Source organism: Pleurodeles waltl, chromosome 5 (genome assembly GCF_031143425.1).
Source record: "Pleurodeles waltl isolate 20211129_DDA chromosome 5, aPleWal1.hap1.20221129, whole genome shotgun sequence".
NCBI lineage: Eukaryota > Metazoa > Chordata > Amphibia > Caudata > Salamandridae > Pleurodeles > Pleurodeles waltl.
The window spans coordinates 1,586,337,205-1,586,355,327 of record NC_090444.1 but is presented as its reverse complement, the minus strand read 5'-3'; the positions used below and the strand labels follow the sequence as shown (position 1 = coordinate 1,586,355,327).

At 50.0% G+C, this 18,123-nt stretch overlaps 1 protein-coding gene across 6 annotated transcripts in view; it reads left to right on the top strand.

The window, feature by feature from the left end:
• The window catches only part of KIDINS220 (kinase D interacting substrate 220), a 987,486-nt gene that overhangs the window by 151,873 nt on the left and 817,490 nt on the right, over positions 1–18,123 (top strand). For all 6 annotated transcript variants that reach the window (XM_069235892.1, XM_069235890.1, XM_069235888.1 and 3 more), the window contains exon 2: positions 194–341. In XM_069235892.1, the coding sequence (XP_069091993.1) occupies positions 234–341 (108 nt within the window). In that variant the 5' untranslated portion in view covers positions 194–233. The remainder of the gene's footprint in view (positions 1–193; positions 342–18,123) is intronic.

The window sequence follows — 18,123 nt, the reverse complement described above, 5'->3', positions numbered from 1 at the left end:
GCCGTTTGAGATGCCCTTGTTTGGTGGCAGACGTTCAGTGGAACGGAGTCCTAGCACTGAGAAGGTAGTGCAGAGCGCTATGTACGCCCATGCCTTACTCTAGGTGAGGTGGTACAACGTTTACTTTTTCAATGTAGTAGCATTTCTATGTTCCTGTCAACTTACGTGTCAATGTCCTTTTTTGCGTTTCCAGCTGTCTGCTGCCATTGCAGTAGTTCACGTTGCATGAGAAGATGGCGAGTTTGGTTTCTCAGAGTTTGCTGACCTTTGTCGAAGATGACAATGTCCCTGCATTGAAATTACTTCTTGAAAGATATAAGGACGTGGATGAAAGAAATGAGGTAAGACGATTTAATTGTCATTATTTATTAATGAAAATAAAAGGCGTTTAAGCACTACAGTCCGAAAAAGCTGCCCCGCCACAGCTACCAGACGCCATGAGTGGTCATTGCTGCAGCAGTGATGGAAGAGAACGGCAGGCCGCTACGAGCGGTGCTGCCTGTCACACCGGCTGCGTTGCCGGCTCCTGAGGAGCCTCTTGTTTGCAGTGCTGTATGAGATTTAGGGAGGTCCATGGTCCCTCCAGATACCGGCAGCCATCCATTCAGCAGCTTAGGTTCTATCGCAGTGGTGGCTTTGGGTTTCCTGTCGGTAGCGTAGAACCTGGCAGGTGGGGTTCATGCAGCTAAGAGCTTGTTGATGAGATCTGCACGTTCTGCAGGACAAACAGGCTTGCATCCCAGCCAGTAATAGTAAGACGTGCTACTTAACTCTGTTATTTAGCGATATGTAAGAAAACAAGCTTGACATTATTGTTATTGCAATTGTTATTAATAGCAGTTCATTTTTAAATGTTGGGTATAGTATTCTGGTTGGGTGGCTGGAACTTGCCAACCTATTTTACAAAGACCGGGTTGGTTACCAATAAAAGACTTGTAATAAAAAAGGAATATAGTTAGCTTATAGTTTGGAATTTCATTAATTGGCAGCCAAAAATAGTTTTTGCACCGTTGGTCCAAAATCACATGGGCATGAAGACTTTGCAATCCAAGTTTAATGGTGCAACTTTCATCTACAATGCCAGTGCCTTGGGCTACTTTAAGTTCCTGGGAACAGGGGTGAGATCAGGGGGGTGGCTGCTATTATTGTGCAGATATAAACATAAGGGGTTCTTGAGACACCCCCATCACACCAAGACCTCAAGCTCCTATCACACATTAATTCAGACGTGAAAACAGTTCTACTATAGAAACAGTGTGGATGATTTTGCCATTACAAGGGAAATAAAAATTGGCATACAACCAGTATATATATCTGAGTTGTAATTACTTTTCTGCTGTGACGTTATTGCTAACTTATGGCCAGGGCAGTGCTTAATTTGTTTTTAAAAAAAACTAAAAAAGTGCTGGGGCCCTTTTCAGGAGGCCACTGCAGCTTGCACTGCCCATTGCTCCCGCTAGTACTGCCAATGACAGTACTATCTACTAGCCTAACAAGTGTGACAATTCAGACTTTAAATACACATTACAATTATTTTATTGTATATTTATTTATTAAGCCGCTGTTGTGCTCTTCAAAAAAATAAGGCAGACAGCGCCACCATGTGACAGGCTGTCATAAGAGCCGGTGTTGACAATAAAGTGCCGTGTCGAGCACTGGAGATCACTGGCTCAAATTAAGCACTGGACATGGCCACTGGAATTATGTGACTAGGGAAAACCAAATTAGGCGTCAGGGTTGATTAAATTATGTGGCAAAGGAAGGCAAATTACTCCGTGTTATGTAGCACATTTTGTGATAGTCTTATTTCAATTATTTGTACCTTTTTACTCTTTAACGCTGTCTTGGAAACGTTTACACATCGTCATTACCACTTTAACATCCGAAATACAGCAGTAGGCAGCTGAAAGTTGACCAGTGAGCATTTGTGAAAGGCCTTTTGCAACACAGCAACACATGTTGCTGCATTTTTAGTAGTTTTCAATCTGTTTGAGCTAGAAGAAATGTTTTGGTAAAATCTGCAAATTATGCAGGAGGTGAAAAGTTTCATATGACAAATTTGACAAATCCATAATCATGTGGAGTAAGCTGCAGCCTCAGAATCACATAATTTCTGTGGTCCTGCTTATGGCACTATGTTAAGCAAAAAAAAAAACCTAATAATCGCAACATTTTGACTCTTGTTTGATGAAAACACTTGTCAATATTCACAAATACCACGCAGATACTGGGTAGGAAGGAGCAGTGCATATGCCTGTAACACAAAGGAAAACTAGGGCAACAGTTCCAATGTGGCACTGGCAACGTGCTGCCGCTGTCCAGCCTACTCTAAAAAGTGGAGCTCACAAATATAAATAGAAGGCATTTAAAAAAGAGACCCCCAGTTTGGGTCACCATGGACAATGCATTTATGCTCTCTCCTATCGAATTCCCTCATTTTGTCACATGATCGGACTGAAATGGATTAAAGTCGAGGCCACTATAATTATGCATTTATGTCTAATTATGGATATGTCACATTTGCTACATAATCCACCGTCTGCTGCATAATTTGGAGATTCTCAAAAAAAGGCATTGTATGTAGATCAAAAGTTGTCAAATCAATCAATCAATCAATAACATTTATAAAGCGCGCTACTCACCCTTGAGGGTCTCAAGGCGCTAGGGGAGGGGGGTTACTGCTGCTCGAAGAGCCAGGTCTTGAGCTGCCTCCGGAATGCGAGGTGGTCCTGAGGTTGGCGGGGAGGGAGTTCCATGTCTTGGTCGCCAGGTAGGAGAAGGATTTCCCACCTGCCGTAGTGCGGCGGGTGCGGCGGATGCGGAGGCGGCGAGTGCGAGGTTGGCGGAGCGAAGTTGACGAGTGGGCGTGTAGAAACTGAGGCGATGGTTGAGGTATTCGGGTCCCTTGTTGTGGAGGGCTTTGTGTGCGTGGGTGAGGAGCCTGAAGGTGATCCTTTTGTTGACGGGTAGCCAGTGCAGGTGTCTCAGGTGGGCGGAGATGTGGCTGCTGCGGGGTATGTCGAGGATGAGGCGGGTGGAGGCGTTTTGTATTCGCTGAAGACGTTTTTGGAGTTTTGTGGTGGTTCCTGCGTATAGGGTGTTTACGTAGTCCAGGCGGCTTGTGACGAGGGTGTGGGTCACAGTTTTTCTGGTGTCGGCGGGGATCCAGCGGAAGATCTTTCGGAGCATGCGGAGAGTGAGGAAGCAGGAAGACGAAACAGCGTTGACTTGTTTGGTCATGGTGAGAAGCGGGTTGTAGGACTTTGGCTCTGTATGTGCTATTTCAAAGTAAGGAATAGCATGCACAGAGTCCAAGGGTTCCCCTTAGAGGTAAAATAGTGGTAAAAATAGATAATACTAATGCTCTATTTTGTGGTAGTGTGGTCGAGCAGTAGGCTTATCCAAGGAGTAGTGTTAAGCATTTGTTGTACATACACATAGACAATAAATGAGGTACACACACTCAGAGACAAATCCAGCCAATAGGTTTTGTTATAGAAAAATATCTTTTCTTAGTTTATTTTAAGAACCACAGGTTCAAATTTAACATGTAATATCTTGTTTGAAAGGTATTGCAGGTAAGTACATTAGGAACTTTGAATCATTTCAATTGCATGTATACTTTTCAAGTTATTCACAAATAGCTATTTCAAAAGTGGACACAGTGCAATTTTCACAGTTCCTGAGGGAGGTAAGTTTTTGTTAGTTTTACCAGGTAAGTAAGACACTTACAGGGTTCAGTTCTTGGTCCAAGGTAGCCCACCGTTGGGGGTTCAGAGCAACCCCAAAGTTACCACACCAGCAGCTCAGGGCCGGTCAGGTGCAGAGTTCAAAGTGGTGCCCAAAACGCATAGGCTTCAATGGAGAGAAGGGGGTGCCCCAGTTCCAGTCTGCCAGCAGGTAAGTACCCGCGTCTTCGGAGGGCAGACCAGGGGGGTTTTGTAGGGCACCGGGGGGGGACACAAGCCCACACAGAAATTTCACCCTCAGCGGCGCGGGGGCGGCCGGGTGCAGTGTTCGAACAAGCGTCGGGTTCGCAATGGAAGTCAATGAGAGATCAAGGGATCTCTTCAGCGCTGCAGGCAGGCAAGGGGGGGCTTCCTCGGGGAAACCTCCACTTGGGCAAGGGAGAGGGACTCCTGGGGGTCACTTCTGCAGTGAAAGTCCGGTCCTTCAGGTCCTGGGGGCTGCGGGTGCAGGGTCTTTTCCAGGCGTCGGGACTTAGGTTTCAGAGAGTCGCGGTCAGGGGAAGCCTCGGGATTCCCTCTGCAGGCGGCGCTGTGGGGGCTCAGGGGGGGACAGGTTTTGGTACTCACAGTCGTAGAGTAGTCCGGGGGTCCTCCCTGAGGTGTTGGTTCTCCACCAGCCGAGTCGGGGTCGCCGGGTGCAGTGTTGCAAGTCTCACGCTTCTTGCGGGGAGATTGCAGGGTTCTTTAAAGCTGCTCCTTTGGATAAAGTTGCAGTCTTTTTGGAGCAGGTCCGCTGTCCTCGGGAGTTTCTTGTCGTCGTCGAAGCAGGGCAGTCCTCAGAGGATTCAGAGGTCGCTGGTCCCTTTGGAAGGCGTCGCTGGAGCAGAGTTCTTTGGAAGGCAGGAGACAGGCCGGTGAGTTTCTGGAGCCAAGGCAGTTGTTGTCTTCTGGTCTTCCTCTGCAGGGATTTTCAGCTAGGCAGTCCTTCTTCTTGTTGTTGCAGGAATCTGAATTCTTAGGTTCAGGGAAGCCCTTAAATACTAAATTTAAGGGCGTGTTTAGGTCTGGGGGGTTAGTAGCCAATGGCTACTAGCCCTGAGGGTGGGTACACCCTCTTTGTGCCTCCTCCCAAGGGGAGGGGGTCACATCCCTAATCCTATTGGGGGAATCCTCCATCTGCAAGATGGAGGATTTCTAAAAGTTAGAGTCACCTCAGCTCAGGACACCTTAGGGGCTGTCCTGACTGGCCAGTGACTCCTCCTTGTTATTCTCATTATTTTCTCCGGCCTTGCCGCCAAAAGTGGGGGCCGGGGCCGGAGGGGGCGGGCAACTCCACTAGCTGGAGTGTCCTGCGGTGCTGTGACAAAGGGGTGAGCCTTTGAGGCTCACCGCCAGGTGTTACAGCTCCTGCCTGGGGGAGGTGTTAGCATCTCCACCCAGTGCAGGCTTTGTTACTGGCCTCAGAGTGACAAAGGCACTCTCCCCATGGGGCCAGCAACATGTCTCTAGTGTGGCAGGCTGCTGGAACCAGTCAGCCTACACAGATAGTCGGTTAAGTTTCAGGGGGCACCTCTAAGGTGCCCTCTGTGGTGTATTTTACAATAAAATGTACACTGGCATCAGTGTGCATTTATTGTGCTGAGAAGTTTGATACCAAACTTCCCAGTTTTCAGTGTAGCCATTATGGTGCTGTGGAGTTCGTGTAAAACAGACTCCCAGACCATATACTCTTATGGCTACCCTGCACTTACAATGTCTAAGGTTTTGCTTAGACACTGTAGGGGTACAGTGCTCATGCACTGGTACCCTCACCTATGGTATAGTGCACCCTGCCTTAGGGCTGTAAGGCCTGCTAGAGGGGTGTCTTACCTATACTGCATAGGCAGTGAGAGGCTGGCATGGCACCCTGAGGGGAGAGCCATGTCGACTTACTCATTTTGTTCTCACTAGCACACACAAGCTGGTAAGCAGTGTGTCTGTGCTGAGTGAGGGGTCTCTAGGGTGGCATAATACATGCTGTAGCCCTTAGAGACCTTCCCTGGCATCAGGGCCCTTGGTACCAGAGGTACCAGTTACAAGGGACTTATCTGGATGCCAGGGTGTGCCAATTGTGGAATCAAAAGTACAGGTTAGGGAAAGAACACTGGTGCTGGGGCCTGGTTAGCAGGCCTCAGCACACTTTCAATTCAAAACATAGCATCAGCAAAGGCAAAAAGTCAGGGGGTAACCATGCCAAGGAGGCATTTCCTTACACAACCCCCCCCCCCAAACGAAAGAAGATGAGACTAACCTTTCCCAAGAGAGTCTTCATTTTCTAAGTGGAAGAACCTGGAAAGGCCATCTGCATTGGCATGGGCAGTCCCAGGTCTGTGTTCCACTATAAAGTCCATTCCCTGTAGGGAGATGGACCACCTCAACAGTTTTGGATTTTCACCTTTCATTTGCATCAGCCATTTGAGAGGTCTGTGGTCAGTTTGAACTAGGAAGTGAGTCCCAAAGAGGTATGGTCTCAGCTTCTTCAGGGACCAAACCACAGCAAAGGCCTCCCTCTCAATGGCACTCCAACGCTGCTCCCTGGGGAGTAACCTCCTGCTAATGAAAGCAACAGGCTGGTCAAGGCCATCATCATTTGTTTGGGACAAAACTGCCCCTATCCCATGTTCAGAGGCATCTGTCTGCACAATGAACTGCTTAGAATAATCTGGAGCTTTTAGAACTGTTGCTGAGCACATTGCTTGTTTCAGGGTGTCAAAGGCCTGTTGGCATTCCACAGTCCAGTTCACTTTCTTGGGCATTTTCTTGGAGGTGAGTTCAGTGAGGGCTGTCACAATGGATCCATATCCCTTCACAAACCTCCTGTAATACCCAGTCAAGCCAAGGAATGCCCTGACTTGAGTCTGGGTTTTTGGAGCTACCCAGTCCAGAATAGTCTAGATCTTGGGTTGGAGTGGCTGAACTTGGCCTCCACCTACAAGGTGGCCCAAGTAAACCACAGTTCCCTGCCCTATCTGGCATTTGGATGCCTTGATAGAGAGGCCTGCAGATTGCAGAGCCTTCAAAACCTTCTTCAGGTGGACCAGGTGATCCTGCCAGGTGGAGCTAAAGACAGCAATATCATCAAGATAAGCTGTGCTAAAGGACTCCAAACCAGCAAGGACTTGATTCACCAACCTTTGGAAGGTGGCAGGGGCATTCTTTAAACCAAAGGGCATAACAGTAAACTGATAATGCCCATCAGGTGTGGAGAATGCTGTTTTCTCTTTTGCTCCAGGTGCCATTTTTATTTGCCAGTACCCTGCTGTCAAGTCAAAGGTACTTAAGAATTTGGCAGCACCTAATTTGTCTATGAGCTCATCAGCTCTAGGAATTGGATGGGCGTCTGTCTTGGTGACAGAGTTGAGCCCCCTGTAGTCCACACAAAACCTCATCTCTTTCTTTCCATCTTTGGTGTGAGGTTTGGGGACTAAGACCACTGGGCTAGCCCAGGGGCTGTCAGAGCGCTCAATTACTCCCAATTCCAGCATCTTGTGGACTTCCACCTTGATGCTTTCCTTAACATGGTCAGACTGTCTAAAAATTTTGTTTTTGACAGGCATGCTGTCTCCTGTGTCCACATCATGGGTACACAGGTGTGTCTGACCAGGGGTTAGGGAGAAGAGTTCAGGAAACTGTTGTAGGACTCTCCTACAATCAGCTTGCTGTTGGTCAGAGAGGGTGTCTGAGTAGATCACTCCATCTACTGAGCCATCTTTTGGGTCTGATGACAGAAGATCAGGGAGAGGTTCACTCTCTGCCTCCTGATCCTCATCTGTTACCATCAACAGATTTACATCAGCCCTGTCATGGAAGAGCTTAAGGCGGTTCACATGGATCACCCTCTTGGGGCTCCTGCTTGTGCCCAGGTCCACCAGGTAGGTGACCTGACTCTTCCTTTCTAGCACTGGGTAAGGGCCACTAAATTTGTCCTGAAGTGCCCTGGGAACCACAGGCTCCAGAACCCAGACTTTCTGCCCTGGTTGGAACTCAACCATTGCAGCCTTTTGGTCATACCAAAACTTCTGGAGCTGTTGGCTGGCCTCAAGGTTTTTGCTTGCCTTTTCCATGTACTCTGCCATTCTAGAGCGAAGGCCAAGTACATAGTCCACTATGTCCTGTTTAGGCTCATGAAGAGGTCTCTCCCAGCCTTCTTTAACAAGAGCAAGTGGTCCCCTTACAGGGTGTCCAAACAGAAGTTCAAAGGGTGAGAATCCTACTCCCTTCTGTGGCACCTCTCTGTAAGCGAAAAGCAGACATGGCAAGAGGACATCCCATCTCCTTTTGAGCTTTTCTGGGAGCCCCATGATCATGCCTTTTAATGTCTTGTTGAATCTCTCAACTAAGCCATTAGTTTGTGGATGGTATGGTGTAGTGAATTTGTAAGTCACCCCACACTCATTCCACATGTGTTTTAGGTATGCTGACATGAAGTTGGTACCTCTGTCAGACACCACCTCCTTAGGGAAACCCACTCTGGTAAAGATACCAATGAGGGCCTTGGCTACTGCAGGGGCAGTAGTCGACCTAAGGGGAATAGCTTCAGGATACCTAGTAGCATGATCCACTACTACTAGGATATACATATTTCCTGAGGCTGTGGGAGGTTCTAGTGGACCAACTATGTCCACACCCACTCTTTCAAAGGGGACCCCCACCACTGGAAGTGGAATGAGGGGGGCCTTTGGATGCCCACCTGTCTTACCACTGGCTTGACAGGTGGGGCAGGATAGGCAAAACTCCTTAACCTTGTGGGACATATTGGGCCAGTAGAAGTGGTTGACTAACCTCTCCCACGTCTTGGTTTGTCCCAAATGCCCAGCAAGGGGAATATCATGGGCTAAGGTCAGAATAAACTCTCTGAACGACTGAGGCACTACCACTCTCCTAGTGGCACCAGGTTTGGGGTCTCTGGCCTCAGTGTACAGGAGTCCATCTTCCCAATAGACCCTATGTGTTCCATTTTTCTTGCCCTTGGACTCTTCAGCAGCTTGCTGCCTAAGGCCCTCAAGAGAGGGACAGGTTTCTTGTCCCTTACACAGCTCCTCCCTTGAGGGTCCCCCTGGGCCTAAGAGCTCAACCTGATAAGGTTCAAGCTCCAAAGGCTCAGTTCCCTCAGAGGGCAGAACTTCTTCCTGAGAAGAGAGGTTCTCTTTTTCTGACTGTGTTGCAGTTGGTTTCCCAACTGACTTTCCTTTTCTCTTGGTAGGCTGGGCCTTTCTTCCAGACTCCAGCTCTACTTTTTCACCCTGTGCCTTGCACTGTGCTCTTGTTTTTACACACACCAGTTCAGGGATACCCAGCATGGCTGCATGGGTTTTTAGTTCTACCTCAGCCCATGCTGAGGACTCCAGGTCATTTCCAAGCAGACAGTCTACTGGGATGTTTGAGGAGACCACCACCTGTTTCAGGCCATTGACCCCTCCCCATTCTAAAGTTACCATTGCCATGGGATGTGCTTTAGTCTGATTGTCAGCGTTGGTGACTGTATAGGTTTTTCCAGTCAGGTATTGGCCAGGGGAAACCAGTTTCTCTGTCACCATGGTGACACTGGCACCTGTATCCCTCAGGCCCTCTACACTTGTCCCATTAATAAAGAGCTGCTGCCTGTATTTTTGCATGTTAGGCGGCCAGGCAGCTAGTGTGGCTAAATCCACCCCACCCTCAGAGACTAGAGTAGCTTCAGTGTGGACCCTGATTTGCTCTGGGCACACTGTTGATCCCACTTGGAGACTAGCCATTCCAGTGTTACCTGGATTGGAGTTTGGAGTGGAACCTTTCTTGGGACAGGCCTTGTCTCCAGTTTGGTGTCCAGGCTGATTACAGCTACGACACCAGGCCTTTTTGGGATCAAAGTTTTTACCCTTGTACCCAGGATTGTTTTGTGAAGAGGCTCTGGGCCCACCCTCCTGTGCAGGTTTTTGGGGGCCTGTAGAAGACTCTTTACTATTTTTATTTTTGGTTGTCTCACCACCTTTCCCCTGGGGAGGTTTTGTGACCCCTTTCTTTTGGTCACCCCCTGTGGAAGTTTTGGACACCCTAGTCTTGACCCAATGGTCCGCCTTCTTTCCCAATTCTTGGGGAGAAATTGGTCCTAGGTCCACCAGATGCTGATGCAGTTTGTCATTGAAACAATTACTTAACAGGTGTTCTTTCACAAATAAATTGTACAGCCCATCATAATTACTTACACCACAGCCTTGAATCCAACCATCTAGTGTTTTTACTGAGTAGTCTACAAAGTCAACCCAGGTCTGGCTCGAGGTTTTTTGAGCCCCCCTGAATCTAATCCTATACTCCTCAGTGGAGAATCCAAAGCCCTCAATCAGGGTACCCTTCATGAGGTCATAAGATTCTGCATCTTTTCCAGAGAGTGTGAGGAGTCTATCCCTACACTTTCCTGTGAACATTTCCCAAAGGAGAGCACCCCAGTGAGATTTGTTCACTTTTCTGGTTACACAAGCCCTCTCAAAAGCTGTGAACCATTTGGTGATGGCATCACCATCTTCATATTTAGTTACAATCCCTTTGGGGATTTTCAACATGTCAGGAGAATCTCTGACCCTAGTTATGTTGCTGCCACCATTGATGGGTCCTAGCCCCATCTCTTGTCTTTCCCTTTCTATGGCTAGGATCTGTCTTTCCAAAGCCAATCTTTTGGCCATCCTGGCTAACTGGATGTCCTCTTCACTGGAGTTATCCTCAGTGATTTCAGAGTTGTTGGTCCCTCCTGTGAGGGAACCAGCATCTCTGACTATTATTTGTGGAGTCAGGGCTTGAGAAGCCCTGTTCTCCCTAAGTAGGACTGGAGGGGGGGAATTTCCCTCCAAGTCACTATCTTCATCCTCTGTGTTGCCATCCTCAGAGGGGTTGGCTTTTTCAAACTCTGCCAAAAGCTCCTGGAGCTGTACTTTGGTAGGTTTGGAGCCCATTGCTATTTTCTTTAGTTTACAGAGTGACCTTAGCTCTCTCATCTGTAGATGGAGGTAAGGTGTGGTGTCGAGTTCCACCACATTCACATCTGTGCTAGACATTATGCTTCTAAAAGTTGGAATACTTTTTAAGAAACTAAAACTGGTTCTAGAATCTAATTCAAACTTTTACAAACTTTTAAACTCTAAAAGAAATGCTAACAGGGACTAACACAAGGCACTAGCAGGACTTTAAAGAATTTAGAAAACTTTTCAAATTGCAAAAATCAATTTCTAATGACAATTTTGGAATTTGTCGTGTGATCAGGTATTGGCTGAGTAGTCCAGCAAATGCAAAGTCTTGTATCCCACCGCTGCCACCAATGTAGGACTTTGGCTCTGTATGTGCTATTTCAAAGTAAGGAATAGCATGCACAGAGTCCAAGGGTTCCCCTTAGAGGTAAAATAGTGGTAAAAATAGATAATACTAATGCTCTATTTTGTGGTAGTGTGGTCGAGCAGTAGGCTTATCCAAGGAGTAGTGTTAAGCATTTGTTGTACATACACATAGACAATAAATGAGGTACACACACTCAGAGACAAATCCAGCCAATAGGTTTTGTTATAGAAAAATATCTTTTCTTAGTTTATTTTAAGAACCACAGGTTCAAATTTAACATGTAATATCTTGTTTGAAAGGTATTGCAGGTAAGTACATTAGGAACTTTGAATCATTTCAATTGCATGTATACTTTTCAAGTTATTCACAAATAGCTATTTCAAAAGTGGACACTTAGTGCAATTTTCACAGTTCCTGAGGGAGGTAAGTTTTTGTTAGTTTTACCAGGTAAGTAAGACACTTACAGGGTTCAGTTCTTGGTCCAAGGTAGCCCACCGTTGGGGGTTCAGAGCAACCCCAAAGTTACCACACCAGCAGCTCAGGGCCGGTCAGGTGCAGAGTTCAAAGTGGTGCCCAAAACGCATAGGCTTCAATGGAGAGAAGGGGGTGCCCCAGTTCCAGTCTGCCAGCAGGTAAGTACCCGCGTCTTCGGAGGGCAGACCAGGGGGGTTTTGTAGGGCACCGGGGGGGGACACAAGCCCACACAGAAATTTCACCCTCAGCGGCGCGGGGGCGGCCGGGTGCAGTGTTCGAACAAGCGTCGGGTTCGCAATGGAAGTCAACGAGAGATCAAGGGATCTCTTCAGCGCTGCAGGCAGGCAAGGGGGGGCTTCCTCGGGGAAACCTCCACTTGGGCAAGGGAGAGGGACTCCTGGGGGTCACTTCTGCAGTGAAAGTCCGGTCCTTCAGGTCCTGGGGGCTGCGGGTGCAGGGTCTTTTCCAGGCGTCGGGACTTAGGTTTCAGAGAGTCGCGGTCAGGGGAAGCCTCGGGATTCCCTCTGCAGGCGGCGCTGTGGGGGCTCAGGGGGGACAGGTTTTGGTACTCACAGTCGTAGAGTAGTCCGGGGGTCCTCCCTGAGGTGTTGGTTCTCCACCAGCCGAGTCGGGGTCGCCGGGTGCAGTGTTGCAAGTCTCACGCTTCTTGCGGGGAGATTGCAGGGTTCTTTAAAGCTGCTCCTTTGGATAAAGTTGCAGTCTTTTTGGAGCAGGTCCGCTGTCCTCAGGAGTTTCTTGTCGTCGTCGAAGCAGGGCAGTCCTCAGAGGATTCAGAGGTCGCTGGTCCCTTTGGAAGGCGTCGCTGGAGCAGAGTTCTTTGGAAGGCAGGAGACAGGCCGGTGAGTTTCTGGAGCCAAGGCAGTTGTTGGCTTCTGGTCTTCCTCTGCAGGGGTTTTCAGCTAGGCAGTCCTTCTTCTTGTTGTTGCAGGAATCTGAATTCTTAGGTTCAGGGAAGCCCTTAAATACTAAATTTAAGGGCGTGTTTAGGTCTGGGGGGTTAGTAGCCAATGGCTACTAGCCCTGAGGGTGGGTACACCCTCTTTGTGCCCCCTCCCAAGGGGAGGGGGTCACATCCCTAATCCTATTGGGGGAATCCTCCATCTGCAAGATGGAGGATTTCTAAAAGTTAGAGTCACCTCAGCTCAGCACACCTTAGGGGCTGTCCTGACTGGCCAGTGACTCCTCCTTGTTATTCTCATTATTTTCTCCGGCCTTGGCGCCAAAAGTGGGGGCCGGGGCCGGAGGGGGCGGGCAACTCCACTAGCTGGAGTGTCCTGCGGTGCTGTGACAAATGGGTGAGCCTTTGAGGCTCACCGCCAGGTGTTACAGCTCCTGCCTGGGGGAGGTGTTAGCATCTCCACCCAGTGCAGGCTTTGTTACTGGCCTCAGAGTGACAAAGGCACTCTCCCCATGGGGCCAGCAACATGTCTCTAGTGTGGCAGGCTGCTGGAACCAGTCAGCCTACACAGATAGTCGGTTAAGTTTCAGGGGGCACCTCTAAGGTGCCCTCTGTGGTGTATTTTACAATAAAATGTACACTGGCATCAGTGTGCATTTATTGTGCTGAGAAGTTTGATACCAAACTTCCCAGTTTTCAGTGTAGCCATTATGGTGCTGTGGAGTTCGTGTAAAACAGACTCCCAGACCATATACTCTTATGGCTACCCTGCACTTACAATGTCTAAGGTTTTGCTTAGACACTGTAGGGGTACAGTGCTCATGCACTGGTACCCTCACCTATGGTATAGTGCACCCTGCCTTAGGGCTGTAAGGCCTGCTAGAGGGGTGTCTTACCTATACTGCATAGGCAGTGAGAGGCTGGCATGGCACCCTGAGGGGAGTGCCATGTCGACTTACTCATTTTGTTCTCACTAGCACACACAAGCTGGTAAGCAGTGTGTCTGTGCTGAGTGAGGGGTCTCGGGTGGCATAATACATGCTGTAGCCCTTAGAGACCTTCCCTGGCATCAGGGCCCTTGGTACCAGAGGTACCAGTTACAAGGGACTTATCTGGATGCCAGGGTGTGCCAATTGTGGAATCAAAAGTACAGGTTAGGGTAGAACACTGGTGCTGGGGCCTGGTTAGCAGGCCTCAGCACACTTTCAATTCAAAACATAGCATCAGCAAAGGCAAAAAGTCAGGGGGTAACCATGCCAAGGAGGCATTTCCTTACACGGGTCCAGGATGAATCCGAGGTTGCGTTTTGGTCTGAGGGGGTTGGTGCGGTGCCTAGGGCCGTGGGCCACCAAGAGTTGTCCCAGGCGGACGGGGTGTTTCCGAGGATGAGGACTTCCGTTTTGTCTGAGTTCAGTTTCAGACGGCTGAGTTTCATCCATTCTGCGACGTCTTTCATTCCATCCTGCAGGTTGGTCTTGGCTCTGGTGGGGTCCTTGGTGAGGGAAAATATCAGCTGAGTGTCGTCGGCGTAGGAGATGATGTTGATGTTGTGTTTGCGTACGATGTCGGCGAGGGGGCTCATGTAGACATTGAAGAGAGTCGGGCTGAGCGAGGAGCCCTGTGGGACGCCGCAGATGATCTCGGTGGGGTCCTAGCGGAACGGCGGGAGGTAGACTCTTTGGGAGCGGTTGGAGAGGAAAGAGGTGATCCAGTCCAGGGCCTGTCCTTGGATACCGGTGGAGCGGCGGCGGGATATTAGGGTTCGGTGGCAGACGGTGCCGAAGGCAGCCGAGAGGTCGAGGAGGATGAGGGCGGCTGTTTCTCCGTTGTCCATCAGAGTTCTGATGTCATCTGTGACTGCGATGAGGGCGGTTTCTGTGCTGTGGTTGGCTCGGAATCTGGACTGGGAGGGGTCGAGTAGGTTGTTGTCTTCAAGGAATTTGGTCAGTTGCTTGTTGACGGTCTTCTCGATGACTTTGGCAGGGAAGGGGAGGAGCGAGATGGGGCGGAAGTTCTTCAGGTCGCTGGGGTCCGCCGTAGGTTTCTTCAGGAGAGCGTTGACTTCCGCGTGTTTCCAGCTCTCGGGGAAGGTTGCAGAAGCAAGCAAGCTGTTGATGATGGTCTGGAGATGGGGGACGATGATGTCGTCGGCTTTGTTGAAGATGAAGTGGGGGCAGGGGTCCGAGGGGGCACCGGAGTGGATGGTGTTCATGGTAGCTTTGGTCTCTTCCGCGCTGATGTGAGCCCAGGCGTTGAGGGTGATGGCTGGGGTTGTGGGTTCTGTGGTGGTTGGCTGGGTCTGATGACCGAAGCTGTCGTGTAGGTCGGTGATCTTTCGATGGAAGAAGGTAGCGAAGGAGTTGCAGAGATCTTGTGAGGGCGTGATGGAGTTGGAGTTGGAGTTGGCGTTGGGATTGGAGAGCTTTTTGACGATGTTGAAGAGTTCTTTGCTGTTGTGAGTGTTCTTGTCCAGTCTGTCTTTGAAGGAAGTTCTTTTGGTGGCGCGGATCAGCTGATGGTGTTCGCGGGTGGCGTTTTTGAGGGCAGACATGTTTTCTACGGTGTGGTCTTTGCGCCAGGCTTTCTCGAGGGTATGGCAGTTTTTTTTGGATTCCTTGAGGGTGTCTGTGAACCATTGAGGTTTCCTGGTGTTGGTCTGTCTTGGGAGGCGTCTGAGGGGTGCGAGGTTGTCCGCGCAGTTGGTGATCCAATGTGTGAGGCTGAGTGCTGCGTTGTTGGGGTCGGTGGAGATGGTGGGTTGGTTGTGGCTGAGAGTGGAGAGTAGCTGTTCCGTGGGGATTTTGTTCCAATGTCTGCTTGAGATGGGTTGTGTGCGGAGGTGGAGAGTCTTGCGTTTGAAGGTGAAGTGGACACATCTGTGGTCGGTCCAGTGTATTACAGAGGAGTGGCTGAAGGATACGTGATTGCTGGTGGAGAAGATGGGGTCGAGCGTGTGTCCAGCGATGTGGGTGGGGGTGTTCACCAGTTGCTTGAGACCAAGGTTGTCGAGCAGGGTGGTGGTGTTGGGGTCGTTGCTCTGCTCCAGGTGGAAGTTGAGGTCTCCGAGGAGGATGTAGTCCGGCGAGGCTAGGGCGTGAGGGGAGATGAAGTCAGCGATGGATTCGGTGAAGGGGGCGCGTGGTCCAGGGGGTCTGTAGATGAGAGTTCCTCTGATGGTGGTCCTGGGGTCGGTGTGGATCTGGAAGTGCATGTGTTCGGCGGTGAGGGGGGTGTCTTCGGTGGAAGTGGTGACGTTGATGGAGTCCTTGAATATGATGGCGATTCCTCCTCCGACTTGGTTGATGTGGTCTCTCCTGGTGATCTTGTAGCCGTCGGGGATGGCTATGGCGATTCATCCAGGTCTCAGTGATGAAGGCGACGTCCGGTGCGGTGGAGTCCAAGAGGTCCCATAGTTCAATGGCATGCTTGTGGACGGAGTGTGCGTTGATGAGGATGCATTTGAGATGGTTATTGGCGCCTGGACTGGCGGGCGGGGTGCAGTCGCGGTGAAGGTGTGCTTGCAGGTAAGGCATGCAAAGGGTCCATGAGTGCGTTTCGGGTTGGCTTGGAAGCAGGTTCTAGAGCGTCCCGGGTTGAGTGCGTGGAGGGAGGTGGGGTTGTAGCGGTGCTGTGGGGTTTGGGAGTGCGCTGGGTGCGGTCCAGGCGCAGACGGGCTTGCCTTTGGCACGCCCGCTGCGCGATTCCGCTTCGCGATTCCGCTTCGCGGCCGCCATAAGAGGGAGGAGGCGCTTTCCAGGCCGCTGCAGCTCCACCTGCCCAGGCTCCTGCCACCTCCCAGCAAAACCGTAAGTACTCCCTGCGCTCCCCCCACCCAGCCCCTCGTTACTCAACTCTGTCTCCTTATCTCTCTCTCCTCCACCTTTTCTTCGTACCTCTGCTGTCCTCTCTCTGTCCATTTCCCTTCGCCTTCTGCTCTTCCCTCTGGTAGCCATTTTCCTCTGTTTTCTGCTCCTCTTCTGTAGCCCACTTGCTGCGTGTTCTGCTCTTCTCCTGTGTCCTTCTCTTCTTCCTCACCGCATTTTCTTCGTGTTCTGCTCTTCCTCTGTGTTCCGCTCCTCTTCTTCACCGCATTTTCTTCGTGCCCGGCTCTTCCTCTGTGTTCTTCTCTTCTCTTCTTTTCTTTTCTTCCTCACCTCATTTTCTTCGTGCTGTGCTCTTCCTCTGTGTTCTTCTCTTCTTTTCTCTTTTTCCTCACTGCATTTTCTTCGTGCTCTGCTCTTCCTCTGTGTTCTTCTCTTCTTCTTTTCTCTTCTTCCTCACTGCATTTTCTTCGTGCTCTGCTCTTCCTCTGTGTTCTTCTCCTCCTCTGCACCCCATCCTTCGTGTTCTTTTCTTCTTCTGGGTTTTTCTGTGTTGTTCTCCTCCTCTGCACCCCTTCCTACGTGCTCTCTTCTTCTTATGTGTTCTTCTCCTCCTCTGCACCCCATCCTTCGTGTTCTTTTCTTCTTCTGGGTTTTTCTGTGTTGTTCTCCTCCTCTGCACCCCTTCCTACGTGCTCTCTTCTTCTTATGTGTTCTTCTCCTCCTCTGCACCCCATCCTTCGTGTTCTTTTCTTCTTCTGTGTTCTTCTCCTCCTCTGCACCCCATCCTTTGTGTTCTTTTCTTCTTCTGTGTTCTTCTGTGTTCTTCTCCTCCTCTGCACCCCATCCTTCGTGTTCTTTTCTTCTTCTGTGTTCTTCTGTGTTCTTCTCCTCCTCTGTGTTCTTCTCTTCTTCTATACTCTTCTCTTCTTCTGTAGTCCATTTCTTCCGTGTTCCTCTCCTCTTCTGTGGTCCATTTCTTCCGAGATCCTCTCCTCTTCTGTGTTCTTCTCTTCTTCTGTAGTCTTCTCTTCTTCTGTGGTCTTCTGTACTCTTCTCTTCTCTTCTTCTGTGTTCTTCTCTTCTCTTCTTCTATTCCTCTCTTCTTTTCTTCTGATTCCTCTCTTCTTCTGTAATCCATCTCTTCCCTTCCCTATCTTCTTTCCCTTCCCCTCTATCTGACCCCCCCACTCCCTGCCCTCTGCTTTCCCGCCGCCACCACCCATTCGGCCCCGCCCCCACTGCTCCCATTCGTCGCCCCCCCTCCCGCCCCCAGCTGACCCCTCCTCCCCACCTCCTCCCTCTTATGGCGCCCGTTGCGTGGCAGAGACAGCGACCCTAGGTAGGTCGCTTCCCCCGCCGCTGCAGCTCCACCTGCCCAGGCTCCTGCCACCTCCCAGCAAAACCGTAAGTACTCCCTGCGCTCCCCCCGCCCAGCCCCTCGTTACTCACCTCTGTCTCCTTATCTCTCTCTCCTCCAACTTTTCTTCGTACCTCTGCTGTCCTCTCTCTGTCCATTTCCCTTCGCCTTCTGCTCTTCCTCCTGGTAGCCATTTTCCTCCGTTTTCTGCTCCTCTTCTGTAGCCCACTTGCTGCGTGTTCTGCTCTTCTCCTGTGTCCTTCTCTTCTTCCTCACCGCATTTTCTTCGTGTTCTGCTCTTCCTCTGTGTTCCGCTCCTCTTCCTCACCGCATTTTCTTCGTGCCCGGCTCTTCCTCTGTGTTCTTCTCTTCTTTTCTCTTCTTCCTCACCGCATTTTCTTCGTGCTGTGCTCTTCCTCTGTGTTCTTCTCTTCTTCCCCACCGCATTTTCTTCGTGCTCTGCTGTTCCTCTGTGTTCTTCTCTTCTTTTCTCTTCTTCCTCACCGCATTTTCTTT